This window comes from Echiichthys vipera (assembly GCF_963691815.1).
Source record: "Echiichthys vipera genome assembly, chromosome: 14".
Taxonomy (NCBI): Eukaryota; Metazoa; Chordata; class Actinopteri; order Perciformes; family Trachinidae; genus Echiichthys; species Echiichthys vipera.
In genome coordinates, this window is record NC_139839.1 from 11,052,345 (window position 1) to 11,066,751 (window position 14,407).

The 14,407-nt window shown below is 38.9% G+C and overlaps 1 protein-coding gene across 1 annotated transcript; it reads right to left on the reverse strand.

The window, feature by feature from the left end:
* Positions 1-224: 224 nt before the first annotated feature.
* On the reverse strand, positions 225-14,171 carry adgrg4b (adhesion G protein-coupled receptor G4b; the record flags this gene model as incomplete). Its single annotated transcript, XM_083927231.1, has 24 exons — positions 225-393; positions 533-626; positions 1,126-1,327; positions 1,620-1,698; positions 1,957-2,071; positions 2,257-2,525; positions 3,470-3,591; positions 4,521-4,646; positions 5,061-5,207; positions 5,300-5,465; positions 5,544-5,748; positions 5,993-6,093; positions 7,545-7,674; positions 7,848-7,993; positions 8,849-8,916; positions 9,017-9,090; positions 9,211-9,384; positions 9,519-9,616; positions 10,965-11,026; positions 11,197-11,297; positions 12,280-12,555; positions 12,704-12,941; positions 13,054-13,181; positions 14,162-14,171. The coding sequence occupies 24 exons, from the start codon at positions 14,169-14,171 to the stop codon at positions 225-227; spliced, it is 3,300 nt and encodes a 1,099-aa protein (XP_083783357.1).
* Positions 14,172-14,407: the final 236 nt, after the last annotated feature.

Sequence of the window (14,407 nt, forward strand, 5' to 3'; positions counted from 1 at the left end):
TTAATGTCAAAGGAAAAAAACGTATTAAGGAATATTAACCCTTGGCTGTTTATCTCTCGGAACACTTTAACAAATTACCTTTTATTTTTGTTTTCCATTTTTATCTCTTGAACTTTTAATTTATTTTGCATTGATTCTCATCTTTTTGATGATTGCTGCGTATAGAATGACAGTTACCAATGAAGTAAAGATGTGTTCTGCTTTGGAATAACTGTCTGGTTGCCTCACCCAGGTTTGGTCTCTTGCAGGATGAGTCTCTCTGACTGGAGTCGGAGGAAGCTGATGTGCTCTCTGTGGAGCTGGACTTGACCGAGCAGACCGATGGTACCGGTGCTCTTGGAGGATTTGATTTGGGTTTTGCCGGGACTCCAACTGATGCAGAGTTGCTCCACTCTGGATGACAACACCAAACACAGGTAACAGACATCAACCAAAGAGTTGCCTTTATTGTTGTTAACTCTATAAAGGGAACTCACAAACACAGTGACAAAACAATATGTCTCCACTATGTGTGGCAGTCGTACCAGAATACTCTTCAAGTCGGAAACGTCCAAAGCAGAGGTGAATCCTCCATTGCTTCCTAACATTCTCCTTCATCAAACAGTGGAAGAGGAAGATGAAAAGTCCTGGAATATAAACAAAAGTGAGCTTAAAAGGACAAGATTGGATCTCAATCGGTGGCTCTTTCATCCCTCAGCAGTTACTTTTAAATTGCACTTGGACAAGGCATTTCTGGCCAAGAAATAAAGTGCAGGGCTTCTGCTGTGTCACTCAAAGAAAAAAAAGAAAGCAATATATCAAAGGCCAGCTGAAGTAAAGGCAGTTGTGAAATAGTTGCATCATTCAGCCTCTGTTTGATTTCCTTCTTTTTTTTATCTGCAAGTTTTGTGGGTTTCTTTTGAACTGTGAACGTGAAGTTGGTTGTTGAGGGAAACGTCAAGTGTGATTAGCAAACCTTAAATGAATAATTAATTTCCCGGTTTATCGTTCATAAGAGCCACTTAAGAACAAATGTTTGAATAAGTGGTTCTTCTTGAAGTGCATTCCTCTATGCTTAAGTATTTAGATATATATTATCCAGCATGGCTTTCTGTGAGGATTTCTGTGCACAAAAGAAACTATTACCTTGTAAGGAGTTGAGTCCAGAGAAAAGGTACAGTAGAACTACTCTGGCTGGTCCCCAGGTAAAGAAGCCAACAGTCCATGTTAGTCCTAGTAACAAGGTGAGACTGGCAACTCCCTTTAGGTCGTGTAACAGTCCGCCGCGGGTCCCAGCCGGGCTGTTGACTCGCATGTGGCGAATCTGGATCAGAACCACCACAAAAACCTTAAAGGGGATTCAAAAGGAGGCTTAGAGTCGTTACATTACAGGGCAATAATAATAATAGAATTAAAGATAAGTTACAAGTGCCCTTAAATGGGAGATGCATATTGTTATACTGAGTCACGTCTCGTGTCACTACATGGGCTCGTCTGTCTATTTTGATATCCCTTTAGATATTACCTCTGAAAATTAGAAAGGTAATGAGAAGAATACTGTGATACATTAACCAGTAAAAAGTGGACATAGGCCTGTGTTTTAGTAGTCTGAACTTCTGTATGAAGTTAACATTATTTACCGCAATGTTGAAGAGAAAGATCAGCACCGCATAGGCAACCACAGACACGTAAAATGTCACGTCGTCTTGAAGCCAACAGCTGAGGGAACAAGTATTGAATAAGAAAAAGGATTGAAATGAGTTCTTCACAACTACATTTGCAGAAAGCAATTGAACATCTTATCAAATTAGTGATATCACGTCACTTGACCTTCAGTTTGTCACTACTAAGACTAGCTTGATCTGTTATCGGAAAATAGTAGAAAAAAGAAAAAAAGTGATTGTGCAATTCTGTTTGATTGAAACCCTATGTTTCAAATATGCCTGACACAGAAAATGAATACAAGCCAAAACCTACAAGTTGTCAGAGTTGTCCAATGACTCTAAGCTATGCTGAACATCGTTGTAGAGGTGACTGCCGTAGGCCTCTCTGTTGGCAATCAGCACCAGGATACAGATCACCAGAGGAATTCCTAGAGGAACAGTTTAAATACTTTTACAGCAAATAATTATGACAGTATTGTAGTTATTGACTATCTTGTTGGACGCATTAAGAGACTCGTGTAACATTCAGTTGCCTGCATTGTCCTATTAGATCAATTTGAGTGTGACACTGCAGGAACTAACTGAAAGTCATTCAGTCGAACACACAACTCACCCCATCCCATAGCACAGAATTTGAGGATATAACACGGCACGTAGACATTAAAGACTTTGACAAGCGCAAAGTACATGTTAACGGCCTCTAATCCCATCCAGGTGAAAGACGCCAGGAGGAAGTAGTGCTGTATGGATGCTGCAGCCACGCAGAGGCCATATAGACCCCATGAGGACAGCCAGGAATTGACCAGAAACACCAGGTTCAAGCCCAGCAGTGCCAGGGAGAGGTTGATGAGGATCTGAGCGGGGTAGTCTCGACGAAGTTTTCTGAGACGGAGATAAAACATGCCGTAGGAAAAATGAAAGGTAAGACACAGAGGATAAAATGTAAGTGTAAATAAGTCAATGAATGCGAACATACACAACACTAATATATTCCAAAGCTATCGCAGAAAACTATCATGAAAAAACAGTGTGGTCATGCTTTCCAGAAACACCCGTCTTTGTCTAACACACATTTCCAATATAGTGCTCCAGGGATTTGTAATTTTTGTAGGCAAACCCGAAGTTAGCCGTTGGTTCCCTAAGAAAAAAGCCAATGGGATTTTCTCGTTAGTTTTTGGATCTGTGGCAAAAAAAGTTCTATACTTGCATGTTTTGTTCAGCAAGATAATCTTCACATATGAACACCACTTTCATGATTGGTGATGAAGTGTAAAGCAAAAGTTAAAAGCTAATGTTAAGCTATAAACAAACTACACCACAGTCACATGACTTCGTTACGACCTGTAGCTTCCAACTGATTTTGCGTGTTCAGCTTGATGTTATAATGTCCCTGACAACCTCTGTAGTCTCTTCTATCCTCTTGATAGCAACCACCTTTTTTAAGATGCATGAAAGCCTTAAAATTCATGAGTCGGGTATTTGCGGTTGAGAAATCTTCTACAGTTTGTTCAATGACATAAAACACCCCATTGAACAAAATGAAGAAGATTTCTTAACCGCGAACATTATTTCAGGCATCTAAAAAAAAAAAAAAATGTACTCTTGAGACCAGGAATAGTGCAAAAATGCTAACTGGTTTTAGGACTCATTCCTGTAGCACTCTATTGTTATAATGGTACGGACAGAGTGTATGGTATTTCATTATGCACCCGACGTGTTGACACAGCCTTTAAGACCAACAGGTTACCAGTCTGCATGTAAACACAGTCGGTGTATGCCAAATTGAAAACATTTCTAAAATAACAACTCGGTGGTTGGAGTCTCACTCAAAGGCTGTGTAAGTGAGAACAGTGATTCCCAAGAACACTGATGAGACTCCACAACCAACATAGGTGATAATGGTCAGGATCTGCTCATTAGCCGGGTCCACCTGAGTCCTGGAGACATCCTAGACACAAACACACAACACAGATTTGAAAGTGTGTTATTTTTCCCAATGTGCTACAAATAACTGTCACAGGCACATAATGCACAATAACAACAGTAACTGCTCCTTTCCCTACTACCAAGTACAAATTAGACCACTCAAATTGTGAGCTTATTCTCGAGCACTTGTGTGATAACTAGTTGCAAAATTAAATTTCAGTAACAAAAAGAGTTAGCTTGCATGAACCTCAGCTGTCATTATTTATTAGATATGCCGTGTTTGATCATTTTAAAGCAGTATACTCAAGGTTATGCTTCATTTCAAAGCAATTTGTCTTTGCTTTCTGTAAAAACACTAGAGAACAGTAAGCATATCCTTCAGTGACTTGGTCTAATCAAAAAGAATGAATTTGGTTCATTGTTATATATATTTTGCTTTGAGCGTCCTCTGCTGGTAAAGTTGAGCCACTTCTCCCTGCCTATTACCACTGCTATTAATACTGCTGCCACTACTATTACCAACACGTTTAAATATGCTGCAGTCTCCCTGAGGGCCAAAGTGTGCTTTTCAGGAAACAGTAAAACAGAAATGACACAGTTTGTACCAGAAGAACTCCAAAGTGTGTGAGATGATCACACAGGCACGTTGTGTAGTCAGAGCTGCTGTTGTATTTTCTGCAGCCGTAATCATCCCAGCCTCCATCTCCATCTAGTTGAAAACACAGACATTTAGTATCACACAGTTCATCTAGCAAGCGTAGTGATCATTTAAATCAGGACCTACTGTTTTTATTGAAGTTCCAGTACACACACTGCACGTCCTTGTGAAGCTTTTAACAGAGATGGAAATGAAATGCTTTGTTAATCAGTCACGTGTTCAGTATATATTAGCAGCGGTAACTCTTTACAGATTTATGTTTTTTCTAATGTTTAAATGACACTTGATCCTACTGTATTGGGTATGAGATGGTGGAGCGTGACTTTGACATCTTCATCCAGGTCTTTAATTGGAGCACTGGCATTGGTCACACTTGCTGACACCACAAAGGTGTTGAGGGTCTGTTCGTTTTGGGTGCTCTGAAAATAAAAATGTGTGTTTAAGTTTGCTTTTCTACATAAAATAATGATCCATCCATAGACAGTATCAAGTTTCACTGTGTTTTTATATCATCAAATAACTAATTAAAACCAAACATGAACACACAAACAAACAAAAATGTGATAAGAACCACAAAATTAAAACAAAATAACAGAAACCGCCTTTGGGAAAGCTTTAAAGTGTGTGTGTTTTTAGTTTGGCCTGCAATACTGCAGCCAGCCACCAAGCTTTGTTTTGGTTTTACTTTTGGGAAATTGTCAAGCTGTCCATTTTCTACAGTCTATGCGCTCATCTAGTATAATTCAAGCACTGATGTTTCAAATACATATTCATATATAACTGCACGTTCTTCGTTTGAGCTTGTTTTAAAAAAGGTTCATACGAAATAGTACCTTAAAGAGCATTGGGATGCCGTAGAACTGAAACTTAACCCTTGGTGGGCTCTGGTTGGAGCTGTTTTTGGGGAAGTTGTGCTGCAAGGCAGACGGCAGGGTGATGAAAGCCACTGTGCCATTGAAGGGATACTTGTTGATGAAAATCTACAACATAAAGATATATTTCTTAACTATCTTTTAAGTTCAGACTGTAACAAGCAAAGCGATTTGAGGACATTTGTATATTATTGACCAACCTCAGGCTTTGTGCCTGCACGGTCAGATGACACTCCGAAAGTCAAACTGCTAAACTGTCCAGGATCTACATCCACCACTGAGATAGCAATGGCCGGAGCAACCAGGGTGAAGGAGCCCTCGAAGCCCACCATGGTGTCTCCTACTGCCTCTGTGATATTCAGGATACTGGCGAGGAAGACAGGGGAGGGTGAAAAGATGTCAAATAGAAAAGCTAAGAAGATTGCTTCAGTTTTCAATCCTTACGTGTTTGTAAAAGGCAGCAGGTTGCTGTCAGATTCCAGTATGTCAGATATGATGTTGATAAGGGCTTGGCCCAGGTTTGGTGTGACTCTACTGAGGTTGACGACATCCTCCAGCTTGTTGAGGACTGTGACCAGCTCCTGGTAGTTGAGTGTGGAGTGGTTCCTCAGTAAACCCTCAATCATCTCCACCACGTCTGGTGCATTGCCTGCAGATATATGATATAACTGGTGGTGTTTTTTTTTTTTTTACAGCTTAGAATTAGTCCTGACCTGCCACTCACTGTGTCATTGTTATAGGGATTTAAATGTGCAAACGGGAATCAACTGGGCAACATTGTAAAATCCCTCTATTGGCTTTGCAGGCATCAGTTTTAAGGCAAGGCTTTTCCAACGTTGTATTATTTATAAGTTGACACAACGAGACAGACAAATGAACAGTGTGTAACAGACCAGCAGTGACTTCGACATGGTCCAGATCAGGGATGGTCTCCACCACCAGTTGACAGTCTTCCAGGTCTGGAGCCATCCAGTTGGTACTGAGGCACAGTTTACTACCAGACAAACAGGTGGTCAGAGGACAGAGGGATGAGCTTTTTAAAACACCTGGGTTTTAAACAGAAGTTTGGCTAAATGTTTTATTTCTCATCTTGTATTTATTTCACAAGCTATGTATCGTTTAATCTTCACTACCTATGCTTCCTCAAATCTTACTTACTGGCAGAAGATGCATCCCTAAGACAGAGCTTACACAGTTGGGTGGTGGGTGATTCTGGGAATCACATCTTTTAACTCTGGTCATTAGTGACACATCCACCTCCTGATTAATGACTTTACAGCACAGCCTCCTGCAGCTCATTAGCAACCATCAATAAATATTGTCACACTGAGTCAACACACAGACAGAGTCCTGAACACAGTGACACAGCCATATAAAAATATGTACCAACGGATGTAATCAATACTGAACCAGGCCTGTATTTATTCATGTGTGAAACTCATATTGACAGAGTCGGCCAGCTAAATACATGTACTCTTTTCTCAGCATGGCTGTGGGATGAATTGTCTGCATGTCATAAGTTCAGTAATAAGTGACAGTTGTAAGTAGCAATGACATGATATTATCCGCATACTGTTAACATACTATAGAGTTTGGGGGAAACAGCTGCTATCTCTAAAAGCATATCTGGATTTCAGCTATAAACATCAGAAAAATATCACTTTACCTGTGTATTAAATTTGTATTTATTAATTTGAAAAGATTTCTTGGGTAAGAAGCTAGTGTTACTATTTGCAGTTAACAAAGAAGAGAAAAACACCAAGTTTGGTTGAAATATCAGTGATAAAATCATTAGAACTGTCATGCGGACATCCCCTCATACAATAATACAGTATGCAAATAAAACTATAAAGTACTATTATCACTACTTAGAATACTAAAAAGTAGCCTTGTAACTGGTAGACATAAATCAAGTTATTTAAGTTCTTTTACTTAAGTAAAATATCAGATATGTGACCGGGCCTCTATTTGTGTTGGAAACTGTAACTAGGAATGCAACCAAGTTATTTTTAATCTTTTGATGATTTGATAATGTAAATTAGTTCTATTAAATGTCAGAAAATGTTTATCATAATTTGATGTTTTACTTCGCTTTTTTTGTAAAATCAATAGGCCTTAAATTAAAATTCTATATTACATTTATATTGATGCCAAACAGAAAAAAACAGCATTTCCTCGCATTTGATGAGTAACTTAGAAATAAAAATAACTAAACATAAATAAAGAATATAGTTTCAGCACTCGTTATAAAATTGTTTTAAAAACAAAGTTTTTTTAATTCATTCCAACATTCTGGTTTGTACTAGGTACATTTGTCTTATTCGGTTTTCAGTCAGGTATATTACTAGTAATAGTTGATGTCGAACTTGCACTTGCTGTTGGTGTATATGCACACCTGAAACTATGATTGAGCAGGTATCACAAATGAATGATTAAACCGCTCACCAGTGTCGGGTGGCGTAGTAGAGAGGGTTTTTTGGGCACGGCTGAGTTGCATTTTTTCCTCCTGAAGTGTCGGGCCACTCAAACAGGCCTTTCCTCGTCTGGCGGGTTTCTGCGTTGCACTGAAATATCACTAAAACAGGGTGACGGTGACACAGATGGAGAAAGAGAGAAGGACAACCTCAATCATTTGAAAACGCTTTTATCTAGTCTTTATTTTATAGAATTTAATATCAATTGTTAAAAGTAATATTATTCACTAATTGTGTACTGTGTAATCTCTCTCTGAATCGGAACCTGGCTCACATATGCGGCTTATCTGTATGTCCTCGGTTGCTATGGAGATGGATCCGTTATTATAAGGCGTCAGCAGTAGGTATCGTATCTGCTTTTCCATTTCCTGTGGGTCTGAGAGCGACATCATGACCTGAACCTGGAAAACACAGCTCTCTCTGCAGAGATAATGATGGGTCTCAGAAAGCTCCTAATGAACATGTCTTAATAATACTTTTCAGACAGTCAAAGTTTACAAAATGGATATATCTGATGTATGAATCATTATTTCACTTGTTATGCATCTTCGACTTCATGTATTTGCTTCTTTCTGTTTTAATTTGTTCATAATATAAGTGTAATTGTGTCGAGCTACATGAACCTTACCTTGATACCCTGTGCACCAACACCTGGAAAATAATCAATGAGGCGGCTGTAAAACTGGATGTACTATGTCAGCTTAAGACAGAACATTCAAAGGTTAAACCAATTTAAGGATTTGCATTACAGATGAATAAATTCCTGCCTGAGTACTACCGAATCTAAAACCCAGTGACATTTATGCATCCTGCTACATCTTTACATTCATTTTATTGTCTAGTTTAAGTTCTTGGAAGTTGATTTTAGTGTTGAGGATTTTCAATGATTTCACATTTCTGCTGACCCCTGATGAGTATTTTATTATTGTCGAAGGTTTTTCCACCCACTTTTACCCACAGTAAAAGTATACAATTCTGCCGCAAACATTCAATAGCTGTGTCACTAGCCTTCTCACTTCAAAGAAGAAGTTTGCCTACCATCACATTTTTACAGTGCTAAGAGTCTTAATATCATGCTGAAGTTATGACTCAGATTCAGAGTTTAATTTGTGTCATGAGTACTTTTTATGTTTACTTACTCCGTCAGATTTAGAGAGGTGTGACTGCCGGTTAGGACCATGCCTGGAAGTGAGATAAGTCACCTAAGTAAATGTTTCACATTGAAATCAGTCTGATATTTGTGGAAATCAGTGTTGAGTAGATGTCATACTGTACCTTTTGGCTGTGGTGAGCAGCTGGAGGTCAAGCACCATCATCAAGTCATCCGGTAGACTGGAGTTGAGCTGTGGAGAGTCAGAAGCCACATTTAAGATCGGGGAAGTCCAATGTGTCCAATGTTATTGTCCTCAAACTTAAAGAGCAATTCTATTCTGTCAGACATACCCAGGTGGAAAGAATATGTCTTGAGTCGTAGTCTCCCGTTATAGAAACATTCACCTTAACCTCAAAATACAGCTCTGCAGAGGAGATAGACACGAAATAAACAATTAGGCATCCAGCAGGGTACACCTCAATTAAAATCCTCTCATTACACAAAACTGTGACGGAGAGCAATGACTGCAAATGATCCGACTGACCAGAGATATTTGGAGGGCTTTTTGTGGAGGTGATGTCTGTAGCTGCACTGGTAGGGACACTAGTAGTGGTGCTAGTGGTGGTTTTGGATGCTGTGGTTTTAAATGCTATGGTTGTGACCGGAGTGGACTCCGTCACCACTTCGGGAGGACCGACGGTGACAGCGGAGAAACTTTCTGGAAACAGATGAAAGACTATTGTGAACCAGGATTTGTTTTTCTGCAAACACACACACATGGTGAGACCGATTTCCTACCAACAGGTGTTGTGTGTATGCTTTTTGAATCAGCCATTAGCGTTAGCTCTTCACTGGGGTGGTAGGTCTTCTTTAGGTCTGTGTACATCTCATTTTTCACAGCTGTCACATCCATGCTGGGGATAACGCTGGCATGAACCAGGCAGTCAAACCTGCAGGGGAGATATCAAGTGTTTTTACTGTCCTCTGCTGCAGTGGTTTGCATATTAGACCCCTTAAAATGAAGCTAAGTATGTTTGTTACAGCCATAGTGTGCAGATGAGTCGTGAGCAGTGCAACCAGAAGTGTTTTTTGTTTTCTTCTTAATCGTTTGAATGAAATTCTACCTTGATTATTACATATTTTTCCTGTATGAGACCTACTCTTTTTTAGTTTACTCTGCATTGATGTATAATAAGTGCATGTGAATAGTGCAATTCACACCAGCCGTGACACCAAATTTGTCTGGGGCGTAAAGTGGTGGGACCACACCCATTTTAAAACTCTGCTTTAGATTTGATCTCAACCATAAACTTGTAAACTTTCCTGATTATCTTTCACGGTTGCAACATTATCCCGGTGATAAAATCTTTCCACAAACATAAAACACCTGTCAAAATACTCAAAACTGCTTCTGTGGTAGTCCCTGCTACAGAACGTGTCTCCAGGACCATATTTGCAATGCTTACTCTAACACACACACAGACTCACAAGGTGAAAACAATGCCAGTGTCGGTGTCGCGACAGGCAAAAAACTTTGGCAGTTTAGATCAACTTATTTACAATTATTGCGTTTTATAATTAAAGGAACATTTGATCTATGAATTATTCCTGCACCCTTTAGTTGATCATCTTATTGCCCAGCCACTATGACACACTACGGCATATATAATATTTAGAAACCAAAATCATGAAGTGAAACAGTAAACCTGAAGCTTGGCACCTGTTATTCGGGGGAGACCACCGCTCCTGGAGAATTAAAGACACACAGATTTTAACGTTATACTAAAAATATATTTTAGCAACAGAGATTATCCCTACGATGGTATAAATTCATAAATGCTTTTAAGAGCCTGAGTGACATTTTATTTATGATGCTAATACCAATATCGATGTGTTCAAACATCTTTTTAAAAAAACGAATATATTGGCCAATATTGGTGCATAAACATTTGTATGTCCAGCAAAGAGAAAAGCACAGGAAATTTCTTAACTGCGATTTTCTAATTACTGATCTGCTGACATGTACACCACTACAGCTATATCTGCAAGAAGTGGCTCGGTGACTCTGTAATGAACTTACTTGGCTGTCTTCATGTGATGTTTTTATAAGGCTGTCTTCTTTACTTGCTCTGCGTAAGAGATCAGAGAAACACAGTATAAACTTATGGCCCGTTGGTTCCCCCTCTCCGTCATATACTATAAAATATGGTTTAATGATGATGTCACACAAATTGACATTCATTGGTATCTTATTTCAAAATATCAACGTCAGTGTTGTAAAATCCAATCTTCTCATACCTGGTTACTTCAAACACAGACACTCTGTTCAAATAGATGCTCTTCGGTAAAACCTTTCTGAGCTGCAGGAAGAACAAACAGCAGTTTCAACCTCTGAGATTTGGTGAGGGTTAACAAAATATCACCTGTACAGTATAACCCAATTCAATTCTACAGGCCCGGAATATACAGAACATGTTCAGGTCCATTTTAAAATGACAATATATGTGTTTTTTGTTTTTGTTTCTTTTACCCAGTTATGTGCGATCTCTCTGGCCGCGTAGAGATCAGTGTTGTTCTTCCCATCGGAACGGATAATGGCAAACATCAGTCTCACTTCGTAATTGGACCATTCTGCCATCAGCCAACGGGGATAGAAAACATTAAATATATGGCTAATAACTACTTTAATGTGCAGTTTTTAGCCTATGTGTGCTATTCCATTCTATTTCTTTACTTGGTCAGCTTTTAGCGTTTATCATGTATGCAATACTATATATCTAACCTACTATTTTAACACTGGGCACTTGCCCCGTGAATAGAAAATAAAAGTAAATTAACACACAGTAACAATTGAAACATGTACACAAACAATTAATACATTTAAAGTATGGTTAAGTATTGTTAGCATCATTTTATTTTGAACAGTGAATCCTAAATGCATTTTAATTGTTACACCGGTTTGCTCTTTATTTTATTCGTCTTGCATTTCCTGATAAGAAGCTCTGTAGTCAAATGTGACAAGTTTCAGTCAGCAGATTGTATTTATCTTCACCTAATGTACTGTAGGTGACTGTGATATTAATATCTTGCAGAACTTAATTAATGCTTTTACGACAACATAAAAATTCAGACATTCAGACGGAAAATTGCTTTTGCCAAACCAAGAAATCAGAATTTGGTGAATTGTAAACAACAAGGATTGATATTCGTTTTAAGGTGAACATTGACGCAGATTACAGCTTGGCAGAGAGAAAATACCAACCTCTGACAGCTGTGTGATTAATGCTTCTAATCTTAATGTTATTGATCACAGAATGGCTTCTATTTACGTAACTGACAAGGAGACAGGGCGTCAATATTTAATCTGAGGGCTGAGGACACACAGTAAACCAAAGGCAGCCACCGAGGCTAAAGCTGTAAAACGCTTGATGAAACTGACAGACCATTTAAAGCGTTTAAGTGAATCACTGCCTGGTGTATAGAGAGTGGGAGGGTTGTGATTTGCAGGTGCTGAGGTAAATGTACAGTTGATAGAATTTGAAACAAAGCGTTTTGTTTCATGAAAGTAATCAGTGAAAACACATTCCAGTTAATGTAAAGGACATCCGCTCACCACACTTCAGGCTGGAATCAGGGTGCGGGGCACAGATCCGAGTGTCCCAGTTGTCTCTCTCCCACTTCACCAGGTCCCCCTCTGTACAGTTCAGTGATGTCACTTCCTGTTTGCTGCGTTCTCGCCCCCAAAGCCGAAACAGAGATAACTTGCCCACCGCAGTGGGAAGTGGAATGATTTCGATATTCCCATTGACCAGGCGGTGTGTCGCACCCAGCGTAAGTGTTCCATTGGGGGCCAGTGTGCAACACGAGGGGGAAATGGAGGGAGTTGTATCTACATTGTGAGCAAGAGAAGAAAACAGGTAGTTTGGCACGACAGAGAGTCAAAATACACAATGTAGAGACAAATGATTCTCCAGTCAGTATTTTCAAGCTGATTGCTTGTAGAAACTTGTAACTAAGTTGCCTGTTACTTAACCAACCTGCCATGATGTCCACCAGGCTGCCATCAAGGTATAGAGTTGGTCTGTCTTTAGTATGTGTCCATGTCAGGCACAGCGAGTACCACTGTGCCTGACGGAGGTTGATATTACGTGTAGTCCACTCCGTTCCAAATAGCCAGACCACTAAACGACCCAACTTTCCGCCAAGGCCTAGCTCGGTATACTGAGCTTCTGGATGACTGTACATGAAGGCAGTCCATGGTGAGGAGGCCAGGAACTAGATATGTTTGAGGAGATATCATACATTATTTATAATGTCTTAAAGGTTCCCTTAAAGGTTATAGCAATGTAATTAAGACTTAGGAATTAATTGTGCAGTTTATCATTACCTGCAACTTGAGGTTGAAGCAGACCGTGAGCTCCTGCAGGGCGGGAATGGAGACCTGAGGCAATAGTCTCCAGTGGTTGCACCCTAAGGTGAAGTCAGCCACCTCCCCCCATAGACTGAGCCGGGAGACTGACAGAAACGGACAATATAAATCATTTTCATACAGCACAAAGGAACAGATCTGTAGAGCAGCTGTTTGGCACTAAGAAGAGAAAGTGAGGCACCAGTGGTTTCTGAAGCGGCATTTTGTCTATCTCCGACTCAACTGTCTGTGACTGGTGTTTAAAGAGCAGAATGAATGTCTGCAATGACAAAGACCATAGATGGTTTTACTGCATCGATTTTGATCATTTTTTTAAGGCTACATTCAGAACATTATTATAGCAGACTGATTTTTTTTTGTGCAGTGCTAACTCAGTGGAGTACTCTTTTCAGACATTTAACTGCTGATATGTAAACAGCTTATACAACTTTATGAAATAAGGCTGAAACTGACAATTACTTTTAATATTCAGTAACTTTATCATACTTTTATAATTACTTACTTAAATAAAAGTAAAAAAAAAAATCCTTCCATCCAAAGCCCACTGACATCTGCTAATTTGTCTTGTTTTGTCTCATCATATAAAGTTGTTGATCAGACAAAACAAGCAATAGCGAGATCATTTATTTGTATATAACATATGAAGTTATAGAATATAAAATCATAAAGAAAACATGAAACAACAAATGTTCATGTTGAACTTCTCATATTGACTGAGAGACCATAAATGTGAGTGTGTAGCCGTATTGTGTTTAACTACTGCACACTGTGTTTGCTTTAGATATTCTTGACTTATTTACAATCAACACAGTGACTTTCCCACAGAACTATGGGTTCGGCCACACAGGTTGTAATCTAAAAGACAGTTAACACCTGGGAAATAGACGTCAATTTCTGAAAAATGGTCAGTCATTTTCAATTGTCTTTCATTAATTTTATATAATGATAAAAGCAACTGTAATCATATTCATATTTAAGTGTGTTAATGTATGTATGTATATAAAGTATGTTAATCTTAATGTTCTATTAAACTATAAACCCATATCCTTTCAAAGCATTTACCTACCTCGCTCCATCGTGGAGGGACGGCTCAGCAGAGACAGTGTGATGAACACATTCAGGAATTTTTGAAGAAAAATCATCACAAATCTGGAACAAAAAAAGTTTATTTTGTTTTCTGTGCAGCAAGTTCTACAATAAACTTTGTGAAAAAAGAAACTGTAAAGATATTTAAAACAATATTCTCATCAGTAATTCAATTATTTCTTTGGGATTTTTAGAAGTGTCAAGTTTTATTAACACCCTGTTCAAG